Genomic DNA, 17,937 nt, shown 5'->3' on the forward strand with positions numbered 1-17,937 from the left:
AGTCAGTATACTGTAAGTCCACATGTTACTGAGCAGTCATTATGTCGTCTTCACTGCGTAGGCCGATCCTGAAGAGGGTGTTTCCTACGCCTCTGTCAGCTACATCAAGAAGCCAAACAGTAAAACCCAGGTAAGCTGTCTGCTTGACTGGTGGTGTTACTGTGACTGAAAACAAGTCAAATAAACACTAGAAACACAATTAAGCAATGAAAGCTCATTTATTTTTCAGCTATAATCTGCATTTTATAACAATGGACCACATGATGATGTGACAGTGTGAGGAGGGATGTCTGAGTCTAATCAGCTGATAAACCTGCAGTGAACAGTTCAGGTGTTAGATCTGGATTCTCTGAACTCTCCTCAGGTTGTGTTGTGTCACATGTTGAGTTTATCTTCACTGTGTGTGTAATTTACTGTATGTGTGATGCTGTCTCAGGTTCAAGTTAAAGTTGATGATGATGAAGGTGCAGTGACCTACAGCACTGTGAAAGTCTCCTCTTCCTCTGCTGGAGCCTCCACTGATCCCAGCAACATCTACTCCACCATCAACAAACCAGACAAATGAGAGACCATCTTCACCTGTCGGCGAAATCCAAAATGGACAGATCTCTAAAACCAACCAGGAAAATCCAAAGATGTCTCCAAAATGTACTAAATGATGACAACTGAAGGTAAATGATTCTTGATATGGTGTCTCTCTGGTGCACTGTGCATGACTGCAGAGGGGAGGGGTGAGGGCTGAGCTGCAGACTAACTTTCAGGATGGGTTGTTGTAAATAGCTTTTTGTCCAGAAGGGGGCGTAGCAGGTTAAAAATGTCACCTTGTCTGAAGCTTGATTTCTGCTGTGATGTGGAGATGGTAGTCTCAGGGAATTGATGTAAAAACATAAATCCAACATTTTTGAACCTGGGCTTTTTTATATGTACTGTACATATATTGTTTATATATAAAATATTTGGGTGCTCAGTGGTGTACACAGGGGATTACAATGTCAGTTAAAGGATAACACCAGTATCTTTGAACCTGGGCTTTATTTTCCCATGTTTCTGGGTTAGGGTTAGGGACAGAAATCTGTGGAATCTGTGCAGTATTGAGAAAGAGAGCTGTACCAAACAGCTGCTGCAATGTAATCCAATGGGCTATTTTCTACGTCTGCAGAGCACAGCTGTCTCGATTGGTTGGTTTGTTTGTGTGTTGTGTCTCTAAGGGATGTTTTCAGCACCTTGTTGAATTCAGATGTACCTATTTTAATAACGAGGCCACTGAGTGTAAATTAGTATAATTTATGACACATTTTGCTTGATGAACTCTCTGTCCAGCACGTTATTACACCCAGTGAGGAATATACGGGTGTGTTCGATGCTGTTTTATTTGTTTGTGCATCACTTGTTTCATTTGCATTGATTTGAACATTTATGCCTGTGTACAGATTTTTTTTGTTGGTTTTATGTGTTAACAGAGAAGCAGTATGACATGACATCTCTCAGTGGAACGAAATAAAAAATGTTGAATAAATGGGAACTGGGAACTGTTATAATTCCCCTTCTTTCTCCTGCTGTAAAGGTAATGTCAGGTGTCGCAGCAGTAGCAGCTCAGGGAGCAAAGTTTTGGAGGCATGTGGATGGAAACATTCATCAACGTCACTCATGGGTTTATTAATACATTCATTCATTTTCTGTCTTTGCCTTTATCACTATCTTTCATTTCAGACCCTGCTGCTCCCTCCTGCCCAGCAGCCCCTCCCCTTCCCACCTCTCAGCTCCCTAACTCCTCCCCACCCACCTGCTCACCTGTCCCTCATCACCTCCTAGTTTATAATCCAGCCCATTTCCTGTTCTTCCCTGCCAGATTGTCCGTTCTTTCCACTCATCCTTGCCTGCTTTTATCTGCTGAGCCTGAATCAACATTACTGATCAAGAAGTCACTGTCAGTCAGTGCTGATCAGAGAGAAATAAATGTTAAAAATGGACAGTTTCAGAGAGGAGGGAGGCTGTTCTGCTCCTTTTAACTTAGAAAAAACAGAACAAAAATAACTGATGAAATGACCTCATTACTAATCACAGGATGTTCATAATGTGCCTCTCCACAAGATGCACTATTTTAGAAACTCTGACAGCTGAGAGTTTGACAACGAGAGACAGCAGAGAAGCTTGATGGCTGAATTAAAGTGTCTTTATTTACACATGTACAGGATCATCACAAAACTGAACTTTTCTTAGAGCAGTTCATTAATAAATGAACTGTTATGAGCCATTGTTCATTTATGACCAGGTCTGCTGTTTGTCAGGGCCTAAGCCTGATTGATTGTCCAGGGTGTTCAGTGCCTCTCGACCAACGTCTTGTATGATTATATAACAAAAAATACCATCTAACAGAAAGCCTGTTTAACCACAGACTTAACATTTAGTAGCCATAATATGTAGAATTCTTCTTCATAAACACTGAAACACCACAGTGGTTTGGAAGTGTTTTGTGGCTTTGGTTTGGTTGGTTAGTAGGGACTTACGCTTTGAAACCCAATAACCCATTTCCCGGAAAGGGAATGTATTTCAAGAGATTTTGTTATCTATTAAAAAAATGTAATAAATGCTCATTCTTTGCTTTATTTTTATTCATATATATATACAGTTCAGTTGCAGACTGCCAGTACTCTGGCTTCTGAAACTGATTGTTCTCCAAGGCTAAGTCCAAGTACTCCTGCACGTTTGCGTCCCCACATGGAGCTCTTGTCAGGCGAGCCTTGGGAAAGACATCCAGTTCAGCCTCTTCAATTTTAAATCCACAGTCTCTGGAGCCAAACCTATGTTAAACAGAAGACATAATTACATTTATTTAAATTTAAGATAAAAGGAAAACAAGTACAAACATCAATCTATCACCAAAGTATTACCTGTGTGGTAAGTAGTCGAGCTCACTGGGCACTCCTCCTGGACATGATGCTGTTCTGGAGGGGCGAATCCTGTCATTGTTCCACAATCTAACACACTCATCCAAGTCCTTCTGAATAACATCACCAAAGCAATATCTCAGTAGACACTGATGTTCATGACTCCCGTTGAAGTATCCGGCATCTCTAAGGTCTGCAAATAGCTCCATCCAGAACTGACTCCTATAGCAATCTATAAAATAATAAGTTATAATTTTAAGCATATGTTTGAATGAATGAATGAATGAATGAATGAAGGCCTCTTACCTTCCCTTTCTGAATATGGACCACCAGGACTCAATCCTCTGGTTGTTTGTGGATGAGCCATACATGTGGCTGGACGCTCCAGAGTAGTGGTCATTGTGGTGGTGCCGTAGGGTGCACTGAATTGCGGTCATGGTCCTGTTCTCCGTGCCACAATCAGTCCTCAGTCTCATGGGAATGACACCGAGGTTTCGCACACATGACAGAAAATAGTGAGCGATCACACCTGGGTCATTATTTGTTGGTCCACATGCAAGCCACAGCACTTTACGTGAAAATCAGCCGGAAAGAGCCAAACCAAATGGCTTAAGTTAAGGGTCCTCTGATAAACCTTCTGCGTGCTCTCCGCTCGCACCCTCGAGGATTGACTCCCGGAGCAAATTCATCACGCGATCCCTCTTCACTCGCAGATTGTACATTTATTTGAGTACCTGCCACATCGTGCGGGAGCCAAACAGCTGTCCAGGTCCACGAAGTTCCAGTCGGATGGCCCTAATTATGGCGTTTGTAGAGGAGTAATCCTTTCTGCCATATAACCCGGCTCCATTCAGTTTGCTTTTCAGAGACCTCGAGCTGATGTGACCACCGTGTAAACATGACATCATGTCCACGATTACAGCGTACGAGTGTCTCATTAAAACATTCTATGCAGTGCTGCAGCATATCTGGTCCGTCGACCTCGTCCATGCCCCTTAAACACTCTAAAGACCGACCAACCGAAAAACAAAACCGCGTTAAGCGCCTCATATGTTGTCCACAAAACGGGCAAAACATCGTTCGATTGCTGTCCATCTTGGGTCACCATGAACCCCATCAAGGACAACAACTCGTAGTTGCACTTTCGGTTCAACCTCGGAGTTGGTACATTCCCTTTCCGGTTGATGTTACCTGTAAATTTGTCTCGGCGTTTGTAAAGGTGTTTCGCATCTTGTTAATTTGTTTTCTGAAATGTAAATTTGTTTCGCGACTTGTAAATGTGTTATGGTAATGTTATTGTGTTTTATGATATGTAAAATTGTTTTCTAAAATGTAAATTTGTCTCAAGCTTTGTAAAAGTGTTTCACATTGTGTAATGTTGGTTTGCACCTTCCGGCCACCTGGCGCTGCTCAAACCTGGAAATTCAGGGAAATCAAAAGGCGAAACAGTGATAACGCGCTGATAGGCTCCTCCTACAAAAACTCAAGATAGCAAGGAAGGAGAAAGTGGAGTGAGGAAGTGACATTTTACTAATCAACAAAAAAAAAGCTGTTTGATTTCTCTTGAACACACAGCAGTTCAGAGACTCTGACAGTTCAGAGCTGAGAAGGAACCGAGAAAAAACTCTGCTCGATGGTTGAAATCAGGTGGATTAAGATGTTTTTATTTGTGATTCTGCTGCTTCAGTTTACAGGTAAGGATACATATAACATCCACAAATACCAGAGACATTACAAACAGAACTTTATTGATATCACTGATGTTAGATTATTACAAACACTAAGCGTCAAGTTTGTTGTTTGGAAACAAAGTTCTGCTGAATCTAAGATTATCCTCACTCTAACTATCAACATTAAATACCTGGTGTCATATTTGTCATATTTATATTTCAGCTCATTTATTTGTTTGTTTCTCATCTTTTTCACAGCAGTGACTGGACAGTTCTCCTCCATCGCTGTCAGAGTTGGAGCTGATGTCACTTTGTCCTGTGAAAATGTGAGAGATGATCAGGATCAATGTAACAGAACTACGTGGCTCTTCACTAGCACAAGCAACACAATAGAGTTGATTCATCATGGGAAGATCAGTGAAAGTACCAAATCTAAATCAGACAGACTGAGTCTCACAGAGAACTGTTCTCTGGTTATAAAGAAGGTCACAGTTGAGGATGCTGGTCTGTACAGCTGCAGACAGTTTGACAGATCAGGACGACTAGAAGATGCTCTGGTTCATCTGTCTGTTGTTACCAGTGAGTATTTCCATCATAATGTTTTCAGCTCAAACTGTCTTGTTAGAACAAAATACTGAAACATTACAATAATTCTGATTACAGTGATGAAGTTCATTTTACTCTTGTTGTCTTTCTCTCACAATATCTCCATCTTCACCAGTGACTGAACAGAAGAACAGAGATCAGGTGACACTGACCTGCTTTGTGTGGACACATGTATTGTGTGCACACACAGTGAAGTGGCTGTATGAGGGTAAAGATGTGGATAAAGTTAAAAAGATGGAGACATCACAGTCTGAATGTTCAGTTACTGTCACATTTCCCACCTCTCATCTCAAGCTGAAGTCAAAGTATCAGGACTTATTTCAGTGTCAAGTGACTGATCTTTACAGCAGGAAAGTGCAGCTGTTCACCTTCAGCCCTCAGTCCTCAGGTGAGAATATAATGAGCTGTTTATGTGAATCACAAGCTACAGATGTTTATTACATATATTTATGATATTATTGTTCTCCATTTTGTTCCTGCAGATGGTAATTCATGAGGGATTTTCTCAACATAAAGTTTGTTGGGTTTTGTTATTTTTCATTTGTCCAGGTGATGACAAAACAATGCAAAGCTTAAAAAAAACAACCAAAAAACGAAGGCCGAACATAAGAGCGCCTCCTGTTAGAAACACTCCACCTGATCCTCCATCAACACCACAAAGTAGTGAGTCTAGGTTTTGTGTCTCTCATGAATTTCTGTCTTTCAGTCTCTCAGGTTTTGAATTTGAGCTGAAACCAAAATCTCTTTCCAGGTTGGTGTATATACGTTGGTGTGGCTGTGGCTTTATCAGTGCTGTTAACAACTGTTGTAGCTGTCGTCATATTGAAGAGAAGAAAAGGTGAGAACATTCACAGATGAAACTTTTAACAGGATGAAAGGCTTTAAAAAGGTGGATTTTCTAACATGATCTTTTTCTTTTGTCCTTTTTTAGGGAACAAAACACAGATGGATGAAAGTGTTGTGAGTTTTGAAGCTGAATCATAAAATGTTTGTACAGTTATGACTTTACAGAAGGTAGTTCTTCATCACAGCTTAGTGTGGTTCTGTAGCTGAAAGAGAACAATAGTGTTCACTGTGATGTACGAGGTGCGATCAAAAAGTTCAGAGACTGCTCCATAACAAGCAGAAACTGTACCTGACTTAGATTGGAAGTAGTCTCCTTGTGCAATGATACACCTCTCCCTCCAGAGAGATCCTCAGACACAAAAACAGGGGTAACACAGGTCCAGATGGTGAAACAACAGTAACAGTCTCAGAACTTTTTGATTACACGTCATACTTACAAAACTACACCTGCTAGCTGGCCTAGTGCAGTGATGACGTGACTCCAGGATGCTACTAGTTTGGTATTTGCCAAGAAATAGTTACAACACATAACTAACCCTGTGTTTGTTCAGGGGCAGAGATTAAACCCTACAGAGACTCAGCCTGGTCCAGAAACCAGTCAGGACACGGTGAGATCACACACCACACCAAGCACTAAGTTACGCTCACTGTTTGTCTTCTAAAATACTGTATACTGTAAGTGTATGAGACACAGGGAGACTCCTGAGTTTAATTTGCTTCTGCAAGAGTCAAGAAAAGGGAAGGAAGACGATGCAGCTGGACTTCACAAATAGAACAGAAGAGTGTGAAGAAGGAAGTCGTTAGTGTGTGATGTGGGATGACCATTAAAGGCATTAGGAGTGAGTCAGTATACTGTAAGTCCACATGTTACTGAGTCATTATGTCGTCTTCACTGTGTAGGCCGATCCTGAAGAGGGTGTTTCCTACGCCTCCGTCAGCTACATCAGGAAGCCAAACAGTAAAACCCAGGTAAGCTGTCTGCTTGACTGGTGGTGTTACTGAATGAAGAAAAACAAGAAACTAGAAAATACATGGACACAGTTACGTAATGAAAGCTCATTTATTTTTCAGCTATAATCTATATTTTATAATAACAATGGACCACATGATGATGTGACAGTGTGAGGAGGGATGTCTGAGTTTAATCAGCTGATAAACCTGCAGTGAACAGTTCAGGTGTTAGATCTGGATTCTCTGAACTCTCCTCAGGTTGTGTTGTGTCACATGTTGATGTGTGATGCTGTTTCCCTCGTTCGACTCAGGTTCAAGTTAAAGTTGATGATGATGAAGGTGATGCAGTGACAGCACTGTGAAAGTCTCCTCTTCCTCTGCTGGAGCCTCCACTGATCCCAGCAACATCTACGCCACCATCAACAAACCAGACAAATGAGAGATCATCTTCACCTGTTGGCGAAATCCAAAATGGACAGATCTCTAAAACCAACCAGGAAAATCCAAAGATGTCTCCAAAATGTACTAAATGATGACGACTGAAGGTAAATGATTCTTGATATGGTGTCTCTCTGGTGCACTGTGCATGACTGCAGAGGGGAGGGGTGAGGGCTGAGCTGCAGACTAACTTTCAGGATGGGTTGTTGTAAATAGCTTTTTGTCCAGAAGGGGGCGTAGCAGGTTAAATAGTATGTAAATCACTCAGCATTCACATCTTCTCACTGTGCTCGACAATACACTGAGTGGCCAGTTTATTAGGTGACCTAACTCATTAATGCAAATGTCTTATCAGCCAATCATGTGGCAGAAACTCAGTGACGTTGACCCTGACACAGCTGCCTCGATTGGTTAGTTAGTTTGTGCTCTGGAGCTCTCTCAGGAATGTTTTCAGCACCTTAGTGAATCCATTGCACAAATAATTCAGACGTATCTGTTTTAATAAAGAGGCCATTTAGTGTAAATAAGCATTTATGACACATTTTGCTTGATGAACTCTCTGTCGCTCTGTGACGAATATGTTCAATTTTCACTCATATTTGTTTGTGTATCACTTGTTATTGTTTGATTTGCATTAATTTGAACATTTATGTCTTTGTACCGATTTTTTCATTGTTGTTGTTCCTGTGTGTTAACAGAGAAATCATTTGACATGACATTCCTCATTGGGACATAGATAATGTCATCGCAGAGAGTCTCATCACACAGTTGAGTGAATGGAAACTGTAGGAATCCAGAACAATTATAATTGACCTTCTTTCTCCTGCTGTAATGGTTAATGTCAGTGACCAAAGGACTCAGTCAGAGCAGCACATCATCAGTGGCTCATGTCCTTTATTTACACATTAAACCACCGCTTGCTCATCTGCAGCTGTAATCATTAGAAAATCTTAGTCATACTTTACTTTAAGGCTAAAAAAAGTCATTGAAAGGAAATGATATTTAACTGTAAGCTCTTAGGAAGGCTGTCTGGTGCTCATTATAGAGAATAATGACTTACTTGCAGTGGGTGCTTTTTAATCAAATGCAGTCAATTCATTTCAATCAGTCACATAAACAACAAAATGTTTACTTTCTAAAACATGGTTTATCCAGTAACAGGTATGTTGCTGAAAAATGATATTATTGCACTGTTCTCTCTCTCTCTCTTTTGTATCTATATATTTTTAGTTCTTTCAGACTTTATGATCCAGTGCAGACTGTCTGGAGTGAAATATATAACATGGCTCACAATCAGCTGATTAAAGTCCTGTTACATGTGCCAGATTGCAGGTTTTATTTCTGTTAGTTCTGCTTTTTAGTCCAACTGAAGGTTAATGCTTTTTCTGATCAAGAGGTTTTATTCTTTTGTTTTTAATCAAATAGGTTAAATTCAGTTCAGCACTTTCTGACCTAGTGATAAGCAGCACACTCACTGCACAGTCTGACGTGTCACATCCATATCATACAGTCTGACACAGACTGTGTCCTAAAGATTTTATCCTTGCATAGAGCAACATGCAATAAACTTACACAATAGTTGCAGTTGCACAGTCTCACAGCATCCTCCTCTTCAGCACCACGGACAGCAACAAGAACCTGACAACAGATCCTGGTACGGTGTTAATGTGTGTGTCTGCAGGATGAGCAAATCAATAGAACGGGAAGCATGTTTATTGATGGATCAGGTAATAGTGAGGATGAAGAGAGAGGAGACTACAGTGAATGTAACCATCGCTCAGTCTCATCACTCAACTGCTATAAACTTCCAAAATGTCTCAGCCAAAGTCAAAAACATCCTTGCTTCACACACACACACACACACACACACACACACACACACACACACACACACACACACACACACAAAACACTTCCTTTCTCAGAAACAACGTCAAGAAATTACACAACGAGGAGAAAGTGACGCCCAAAAAGCTCTAAATTTAAGGAAGTGTCAGACACTGAGGTAGACCGGCAGCAGAATGTCTGTTTTCAGGTGGATTGAAGTTTCCTTGTTCCTGAAGCTGCTGCTCCATTTGACAGGTAAGACAACATTTAAAAATGATTCCAACAACATTTCATCCATGTGATTGTTCATGTTATTCATTGTGTATGAAGACAGTGAATCTAAACTCTGATCTAAATAAGTATTTCAGTTTTCTCATGTCGTTCTCTTGTTTCATTCACAGCGGTTATTGGACAGCACTCTTCCTCCTTTGTCGTCAGAGTTGGAGATGAAGCCACTTTGTCCTGTGAAAATGTGAGAGATGATCAGGATCAATGTGACAGAACTGACTGGATGTTCAGTGATACAGTGAACACAGTAGAGCTGGTTAGATTTGGGCAGATTAGTGAAAACATTAAATCTAAATCAGACAGACTGAGTGTCACAGAGAACTGTTCTCTGGTTATAAAGAAGGTCACAGCTGAGGATGTTGGTCGTTACATCTGCAGACAGTTTGACAGATCAGGACGACGACAAGGTTCAGATACTGATGTTTATCTGTCTGTTGTTACCAGTGAGTATTTCCATCATAATGTTTTCAGCTCAAACTGTCTTGTTAGAACAAAATACTGAAACATTACAATAATTCTGATTACAGTGATGAAGTTCATTTTACTCTTGTTGTCTTTCTCTCACAATATCTCCATCTTCACCAGTGACTGAATATGAAGATGAGGATAACGTCACCTTGTCCTGCTCTGTGTGGACACATGGACCCTGCAAACACACAGTGAAGTGGCTGTATGAGGGTAAAGATGTGGACAAAGACATGGAAACATCACAGTCTCCCTGCTTAGCTACTGTGGAATTCACGACTCTGCATCATTTAATCTATTATAAGTTCTTCAAGTGTGAAGTGACTGATGGTAACAACAGGCAACAGTTTACCTTCAGCTCTCAGTCCTCAGGTGAGAATATGATGAGCTGTTTCAAATCATTTCATCCTGATGTGAAAAATAACAAACTCCCTTTGTTTCTTTTATAAATCTGATGTGTTCAGATGCTTTGATTCATTCTCATTTAGTTACTGCAGATGATGAACATGAGGGATTTTGTCACTGTGCACTTTGTCAGGCTTTGTTATTCATTTGTTCAGGTGGGGATGGAACAACAACAACTACAACAGGAAAACCAGCAACTGAATCAACAACAACAACAACAACAACAGGTACAAACAAAACAACATGTACAAACTGACACACAAGGTGACTTTATGTGTCTCACTCTGAGATTTAAACATTATTGATCACTGTCACATGTGAAACACAGATACAGGACTTTTATTCAGATGATTTTGATTAAAGCTTTATCTCAACAGTTGACACAGATCAGCTCCTGAGCTTTTCTGACAGGATGTTTGATGTTTCACAGCTGGTTCAGGTTGTTCAGCTCTGAACTCCATCATGTTGCTGATGCGTGTGGCTGAACTCCTCCTAATCACTGTGATTACTGTTCTTCTGATCAGAGCTCGAGGTGAGAAAATTCACAGCAACATTTGTTCAGACTGACTGACACAAACTGTGAGTTTACAAGTGAAATGTTCCTCTGTGATTTCTTTTCCAGGGAACCAGAGACCACCTGATGACAACACTGTGAGTGGAAAACCAATGATGATTTTAAATGCTGCTGGTTAATGTTGATGTTGGTTTAATGCAGGACTGTTAATGTCTCTCTGTTTGTGTTTGTGCAGGTTTTAAACTCAGTAAGAAGCCGAGCAGTGACGCCTTCTGGTCCAGCAGCCAGTCAGGTAAAGATCAGATCAGACAGTAACTGATGGTGCGTTCAGGGTCTGCACGTTTTCAGTTTTAAAACCCTAACCCTAACAGTCAGCTGGAAGGAAAAATGTGGGAGTCCGGGGATCTTATGGGAGCTAAAACAAAATTTAAAGGACTGCTCAGCAATCAAATTCAACATCTGCTTGTTCTTTTTTCAGAAACTCAGAATCTCAAGTGTGTTGTGTTGTTTTTCACAGGTGCATAATGCTGAGGGTGAAGGTGATGGTAGAGTCAACTATGAAAACTTTAGAGGCACTTGTGTCTCTGCCAGACTCCACTGACAACTTCCAGATGTTTGATCAGTGATTTAAAGTATTAAGTCAGTTTTCATTTGTAGCATTGTTTGTAAATAGTTGATAGTCCAGTGTATTTTTGGAAATTTTGAGCTTTCAGCCTAGAGTTTTATGTATAACTGTACAATTTCTAAATGGAAAATACTCTTGCTAATAAAATAGATGGAGTCCCCCAGGGATCGATTCTTGGGCCTCTTCTTTTCAAACTCTAAATTTATTCATTCGTGATTCATTCATGAGCAAACTCGGAAAATTTAAAGGAAAACTCCTGTATTTTTGAACCTGGGCCATTTTCCCATTTTTTGGGTGTTAATGATTGATAGGGTGAAAATCTTTGGAATCAATAGAGTATTGAGCCAGAATGGTGTACCCAGCATCTCCAGAAACATCACCATATATCACTACCAGACTCCACTGACAAAAACTGTAATTTTACCAAGCAGAAGACAGGGGCTGCTGGAACACCACTGCCTCAGTCAGTTAGTTAGCTTGTGTTGTTCTGTGTGTGTATTATGTAAAAGATCTGGATGCTTCTTCCATCACTGAAAGTCACATAATAAAACAAACAAACTAACAAGCAAGTCCCATGTTCTGCTTGGTAAAATTACTGTTTTTGTCAATGGAGTCTGGTAGCAATATATACCTGCCTTACTCTTTACTAAAAAGGTCTATTTCTGTAGGAATCTCATCCATAATGTCTAATATCCAAAATACTGGAGTTTAACTGACATTGTAATCCCTTGTGTAGAGTCATGTTTTTTTGTATTGCAACATACAGAGGCACCTTAACCCACCCCTAAATAACAACTGAATGAATGTGAGCACAGGAAGTGAAACTGCAGGGAAAACGACAGTGGTGCAGCAGCAGAGACACAGCACTGAGCACCCAAAGCTTTTTATATGGATATGTATGACTGGAAGATGGATGTAGCATGAGACTTTAAAATACCCCAAAATGCTCAGTATACAGGGGTTAAATTATTATTATTTTCTATCAAAATACTTAGGGCCTCGGAGTGTGACCCCAGAGCTTTGCTGCTTTTGTTTACACATTCATGTCACAACTTCCCCTTAAGCTGCACTGACGGACAAACCACAAACATTTCATCACAGTTGTTTTTACCCTCCTATTCTAGCACAGCGGTGGGTAAGGTGTTTGTTTTACTTTTGCATTCATGTTGAACATACCCATGAATGTTAGGGTCACAGTGGTTGCTCAACTACTTTTATTGCTAATCTCTCCAGTCTATCTACTTTTGTGGATGTTGAAAACATCGTCATAGCAGACTTATTAAATCTACTGTCCTCCTTTTGTTGTTTCAGTTTAATGTTGTTGTTCATATCAGTGTTTCTAATGTTTCACACAGCAGTAATTTGCTGTGCATTTTTCACCTGCTGGGCTGAATCTGGTTTCCTGAATTAGCTCTGTGCACGGAACATGAGAAAATATAAATAGAGTGTGTGACGACAACACTGAAACACCACAATAGGGCGGAGGTGTTTTGTGGTTTTGCTAGTAGCTTTGCAGAAACAGCTAGTTATTCTCTGTGTGCAGATGCAGTTAATGACATTAGCCTCAACTTCCCCCCCCTCAGTGAGGTTTATCTTTTCATCTCATCTGTGGGAGGAGTTTGGTCATCAGCCAAAACAACAGATTCTCTCCACGTGATCTGTGAAGCTGAGAACTCGACTGACAACACATCAGTAACTCGTGTCTTTTATCTCTACACTTGAACCACATCTGGATTTCCATGGATATCTACAAAAGATTCAGAGAGGTTAAAATCTTACAGGGTGGGACTACATAAGGTAAATGACTAAAAGCCGGAAATAAAAGTTTGAAGTCACCATAAGGAAGTGACACTCAGCTAATAATGGGAAGTACATGCTGTCCAAGTCTCTTAGTTAGAAGCTTTGACAGCTGTAGGCGTGAGAACAAGAGAAAGAAGATGAGACAAAGAAGCACGATGGCTGAATTCAAGTGGACTAAATGGACTAAAATGTCTTTATTTCTGATGCTGGTGCTTCAGTTTAGAGGTAAGGACACATATAACACTTTTACAAATAAAGAAACACTGTGAGTTTAATGGACTCTTGAATCAGGGATTAGACACATTTAACTCTGGGACTGGAAAAGGAAACCTAGTATATGGCTGGACTGTGTGTGGTCAATGTCAAACTGTTGTGAAGTATTGTAAACAACTATTTTCAATGGAAAGTAGCTTCAGCTTGTGTGAAAAGTTGCTGAATGTCGCTCGTAATGACGTAATACGCTATTTAATATAGTCATGATGTGATTGCGTGGTATTTGCATTCTGCCCAGTGTCAGTGAGTTTCAGGCCTTTATCTGTTGGCTTCTCTGCTGCACTCTGTGCTCACACTGAGATACATGGAGAGGTTTGTCTGAAGGGGGTAAAACCCAACCTCAAGCTCGCAGGGCAACACTGGCAACTTCTACAGAAAGTAGCTAAGGTTTGTCCAAGAAGTCGTTAGACGTGTTGCTGGGTGCTCTTTTGAAAAAAAGCTAGGAGGCTCTGAAAAGTCTGTGAATCTAGCAACAGAAAAAGCCCCTGATGACGTAACAGAAACTGTTGGCACCAGTTTATTTTGAGAGAGAAGAGGCCAATGGAAAACTCCCAACACTCGACTGATCAACCAGTGGTGTAACTTCATCACCCAGTTGGTCAGTCATGGACATTCACGTGGGGTAAGCAGAGATACCAGGCAGCTTGCTGGGTTCATATCAGCGAAGGCCATGCTACCTAAACTGAGCAACAATTTACTCCTTAGCTTTTTGAGTAAATGGCTCTCTACGCATGGCTCTCTGCTGAGTTCACACCCCTCTCGCTGTTGTGGTGGACCAGGGGAGGCGTTCCTCTCACCCCCTGCATTTAGAGTACAATTTATGCACAACTACGCACCACTGACTTGAAGTGATGCATGCTGGTTAGAAATTCTGTTCAACTTTGGCTGGAGGTGTGCAATGTCACCATGTCACATGACATTATAACCCACAAACACCTGTGTGACAACACTTTGCCCTGATTGGCTCAAAACTTCACTGTGACACATGGCGTGTTTTATATTAAGAACTTGTGCAACATGTATAACTTCCCCCCTATACACCTGAACACATCACCCCAGATGTTTTCATACTTGTATTTTTCTTCCTCATACTTTTCTGGCCTGAAATGTTTCAGACATTATATCTGTGGCTGAGCAAACAGCATGTATAGGTTTACAAAACACACATTGCTTTTGGTGCAATGGCGGTTGGTCTGTAAATACCCCTGACCTGCTATAACCCTGAATATCCTTAACGTTCTACAGTGCCTCTGTCAAACACCATGTCTCACTGTGAACTGCACACCTCAGTCATTGCTGCCACTGACAGAGCTCCAGAGCAGAGGTCCTGATGTGGAACAGATAGCGTGTGGAGGTTATGAAACCTTTCATGTTTCCAGCGGTGAACTGAGAGGAGCCTTCAGTCTCTCGGTCCCTCCCTTTTCTCCAGTTAATCTTATCAGGCGCAGTTGGCTGCTGTCGGCCCCCCTCGTTACACGATGTTCTCTGGGGTTAAAGTTTATTTTGCCTGCAAATTACATGAATAATAAACTCCTTACTTTACAACATGTTGTAATGCTCTCCACCTCACGGCAGCCACCTTTTTATCATAATATTGGTTGTTTTGATTGGTCATTGTGCTGATTTTGTTAGAAAGATCTGGCAACCCTAAAGATGTCACTGTAAAGATAAAAGTCATCACTCTTACTGCAGTTAAATTTTCATGTTTCTCTCTCTTCTTCTCAACAGCAACAACAGGACAAGAGTCCTTCCTCACTGTCGGAGTTGGAGATGAAGCCACTTTGTCCTGTGAAAACAGGATAACAAATCAGGACAAATGTGACAGTACTAACTGGGTCTACAGTCAAGGAACTTCACCATCAGTAGAGCTGATAAGTTCAGGGCAGACTGGAGAAAATGCAGCATCTAAATCAGACAGACTGAGTCTCACAGAGAGCTGTTCTCTGGTTATAAAGAAGGTCACAGTTAATGATGCTGGTCGTTACACCTGCAGACAGTACAGATCAGACAAAGAACAAGGTCAAGCTTCTGCAGTTCAACTGTCTGTGACTAGCAGTGAGTAAATTAACTGTCTTATTAGGACAAAATACTGAAACATTACAATAATTACAGTGATGAAGTTAATTTGACTCTTGTTGTCTTTTCCCCATATATCTCACCAGTTCATGAAGTCAAGAACAGTAATGAGACGACATTAACATGCACCGTGTTGACATATGAACATTGTCCATACACAGTGCAGTGGCTGAATGTGGGTAAAAAGGAAGATTTCAGAGAACTGCAGAGATCACAGAGTACCTGCTCAGCCACTGTGACTTTGGAGACTGCTCATCTGAATCAGAAGTCAAAGCATGAGGAGTCATACAAGTGTAATGTGACAGACAGTAGAGGTGGGAAACCGCTGCTGTATAACTTCTCCTCTCAGTCCTCATGTAAGAAAACATGTTTATCTTATGGATTTAAAATGACATTATCTTTCTCAGTTAATGCAGATGGAAAACATTTCATATTTTCTCATCACTTGTTTTTATTTCATCTAATTTCATACTCAGCTATATCAAATGAAAACAAAAAAATATCTCAGAATGAGGACAATGAGGACTCATCAGATCAACCAGGTAGAGACTTCACATCTTACAAAGCTCTGTGTCCAGTATTTCAGTTTCAGCTGGGTTTGGACTGAGTTTGATTCTTGGGATGTTTCACAGAACAGAAAGCCAATCAAATATGTTTTTAATGCTTTCAGGTTCTCCTTCCTTGTGGTTGGGCATCATTGTGGTTGTTGGTGTAGCAGCACTCGTCATAATTGTCGGAGCACTCATCAGACAGAGAAGAACCAACGGCAAGAGTACGTACAGATGGACATATTTTAAATAAATACATTTATAAACCTGGATTTTAATTGTGTGTATCTTTGTTATTGTTTGTTTGTTTGTTTTTCAGGAAACAAAATGCAGATGGCTGACAGCACTGTGAGTTGTGTTTTAAATTTCAAAACTGAATCATCAAATGTTGTACAGTGGTTTTAATGTTTCGTCTTGTAACCACAATGATGGTAGTGAGCAGCTGTTGAAGCTAATGTTAGCTATATAGCGATAGCAAAAACTTGCACATAGCACCTTTAAAAAAAACCTCAAGTATGGCTCATAGTATGTTCTATAATAAGTGCCACTGACGTAAATGGAAAACGGTATTTTCCAGGGACTAAGGTTGAACCCTGACGTGACTCAGTCTGCTCCAGAAACCAGTCAGGACACGGTGAGATCACACATTCACCCGGTACAAAGTTACACTTACTGTTATTTGTGCAGCAGCATGGGACACTTTTCTTCCTCTTCTCTTTGCAACTGAGAAAAAGAGAAGTAAAATTATGCAAGTCATCTATCATGCTCACATGTTACTGAGCAGTCCTTACAGTACCCTGTCTTCACTGTGCAGGCCGATCCTGAGGATGGTGTTTCCTACGCCTCCATTAGCTACATCAAGAAGGCTAACAGTAAAGCACGGGTAAGATGTCTGACTGGTTAGAAACATGTCTGTAGTGAATGAAAAAATAAGTCTATGAGTCTACAGCTAATCAACAGCTGCAGAGAAACAGCCAGGATTCATCCTCTGCATCCACTGCAAAGTCCTTGAATTTGATGATTAAGTTGCAGGAACCGTGGATTAATTCATTGTTTTATTTCTCGGGTTCAGGGTAAAGGTGGTGATGCTGATGATGAAGGTGATGCAGTGACCTACAGCACCGTCAAAGTTTCCTCCTCCTCCTCTTCTGCTGGAGCCTCCGTTGATCCCGATGCCCTCTACACCACCGTCATCACACCAAACAAATAAGATGCCACAGTATAGTTACATCTCATGTCAGTGTGCTCATTTTTACACTGATAACAAATGAGGAAACCAAGACTTCACTCATAACAGTGTTACTGATAAGTATTGATTGTAATAGGAAAGTAATCCATTCTGTCCAGTTCCAAGAGAGAATTTTATATTGATATATATTTTTGTTTATAATCCTGGTGCTCTTACCCAGTTATTTATAGTTATTGATACATACTTGAAGCTTGAAGGAGTTATTGTTGTAGGAAGCCTTTCTGTCCAGAAGGTGCTGCTGACGTTTAACTAAAAGCACAATGTGAGCAGCAGGAACCTGACGTTCATAGAGCTGGTTTCTCAGATAAATGAGTATATGACTTATTTCCAGTATTATTGTTTGTGTGTTGTGCTGTTTTGCATCTGAATAAATAAATAAAATGTGGTAGTGTTCATTGTTAAGGATTGATTAGATTCTTTCTTCTTTCTAAGAATGCAAAAGCAGCAACAACAACAACAAAGAGGAAG

The 17,937-nt window shown here is 40.6% G+C and overlaps 2 protein-coding genes and 1 long non-coding RNA gene across 3 annotated transcripts in view; 2 read left to right on the forward strand and 1 right to left on the reverse strand.

Annotated features, from left to right (window-relative positions):
* Window positions 1-17,871, forward strand: part of LOC108887474 (uncharacterized) — a 67,153-nt gene extending 49,282 nt beyond the window's left edge. The window contains exons 14-16 of the mRNA XM_051071660.1: window positions 6,562-6,618; window positions 17,035-17,103; window positions 17,293-17,871. Coding sequence (XP_050927617.1) covers window positions 6,562-6,618; window positions 17,035-17,103; window positions 17,293-17,430 — 264 coding nt within the window. The 3' untranslated portion in view covers window positions 17,431-17,871. The remainder of the gene's footprint in view (window positions 1-6,561; window positions 6,619-17,034; window positions 17,104-17,292) is intronic.
* LOC108887486 (uncharacterized) lies at window positions 2,141-4,023 on the reverse strand. The gene is made up of 3 exons (XR_007813578.1): window positions 3,195-4,023; window positions 2,892-3,120; window positions 2,141-2,801 (listed from the first exon to the last, which is right to left on the reverse strand). It is a non-coding gene; the product is annotated as an uncharacterized LOC108887486 (long non-coding RNA).
* Window positions 9,314-11,688, forward strand: LOC108887483 (uncharacterized). The gene is made up of 8 exons (XM_051071688.1): window positions 9,314-9,481; window positions 9,628-9,957; window positions 10,100-10,351; window positions 10,468-10,565; window positions 10,811-10,916; window positions 11,007-11,035; window positions 11,134-11,190; window positions 11,416-11,688. The coding sequence occupies exons 1-8, from the start codon at window positions 9,421-9,423 to the stop codon at window positions 11,497-11,499; spliced, it is 1,017 nt and encodes a 338-aa protein (XP_050927645.1). The 5' UTR covers window positions 9,314-9,420; the 3' UTR covers window positions 11,500-11,688.
* Window positions 17,872-17,937: the final 66 nt, after the last annotated feature.

The sequence above is a fragment of the Lates calcarifer genome, linkage group LG7_1, assembly GCF_001640805.2.
Source record: "Lates calcarifer isolate ASB-BC8 linkage group LG7_1, TLL_Latcal_v3, whole genome shotgun sequence".
Taxonomy (NCBI): domain Eukaryota; kingdom Metazoa; phylum Chordata; class Actinopteri; family Centropomidae; genus Lates; species Lates calcarifer.

Bases quoted from the DNA above. Each gene is read 5' to 3' on its own strand.
- LOC108887483 (XM_051071688.1), top strand. From the start codon at position 9,421: ATGTCTGTTTTCAGGTGGATTGAAGTTTCCTTGTTCCTGAAGCTGCTG. The intron at 10,352-10,467 runs GTGAGAATATGA...ATTCTCATTTAG, and splicing joins CTTCAGCTCTCAGTCCTCAG to TTACTGCAGATGATGAACAT. The intron at 11,036-11,133 runs GTGAGTGGAAAA...GTGTTTGTGCAG, and splicing joins GACCACCTGATGACAACACT to GTTTTAAACTCAGTAAGAAG.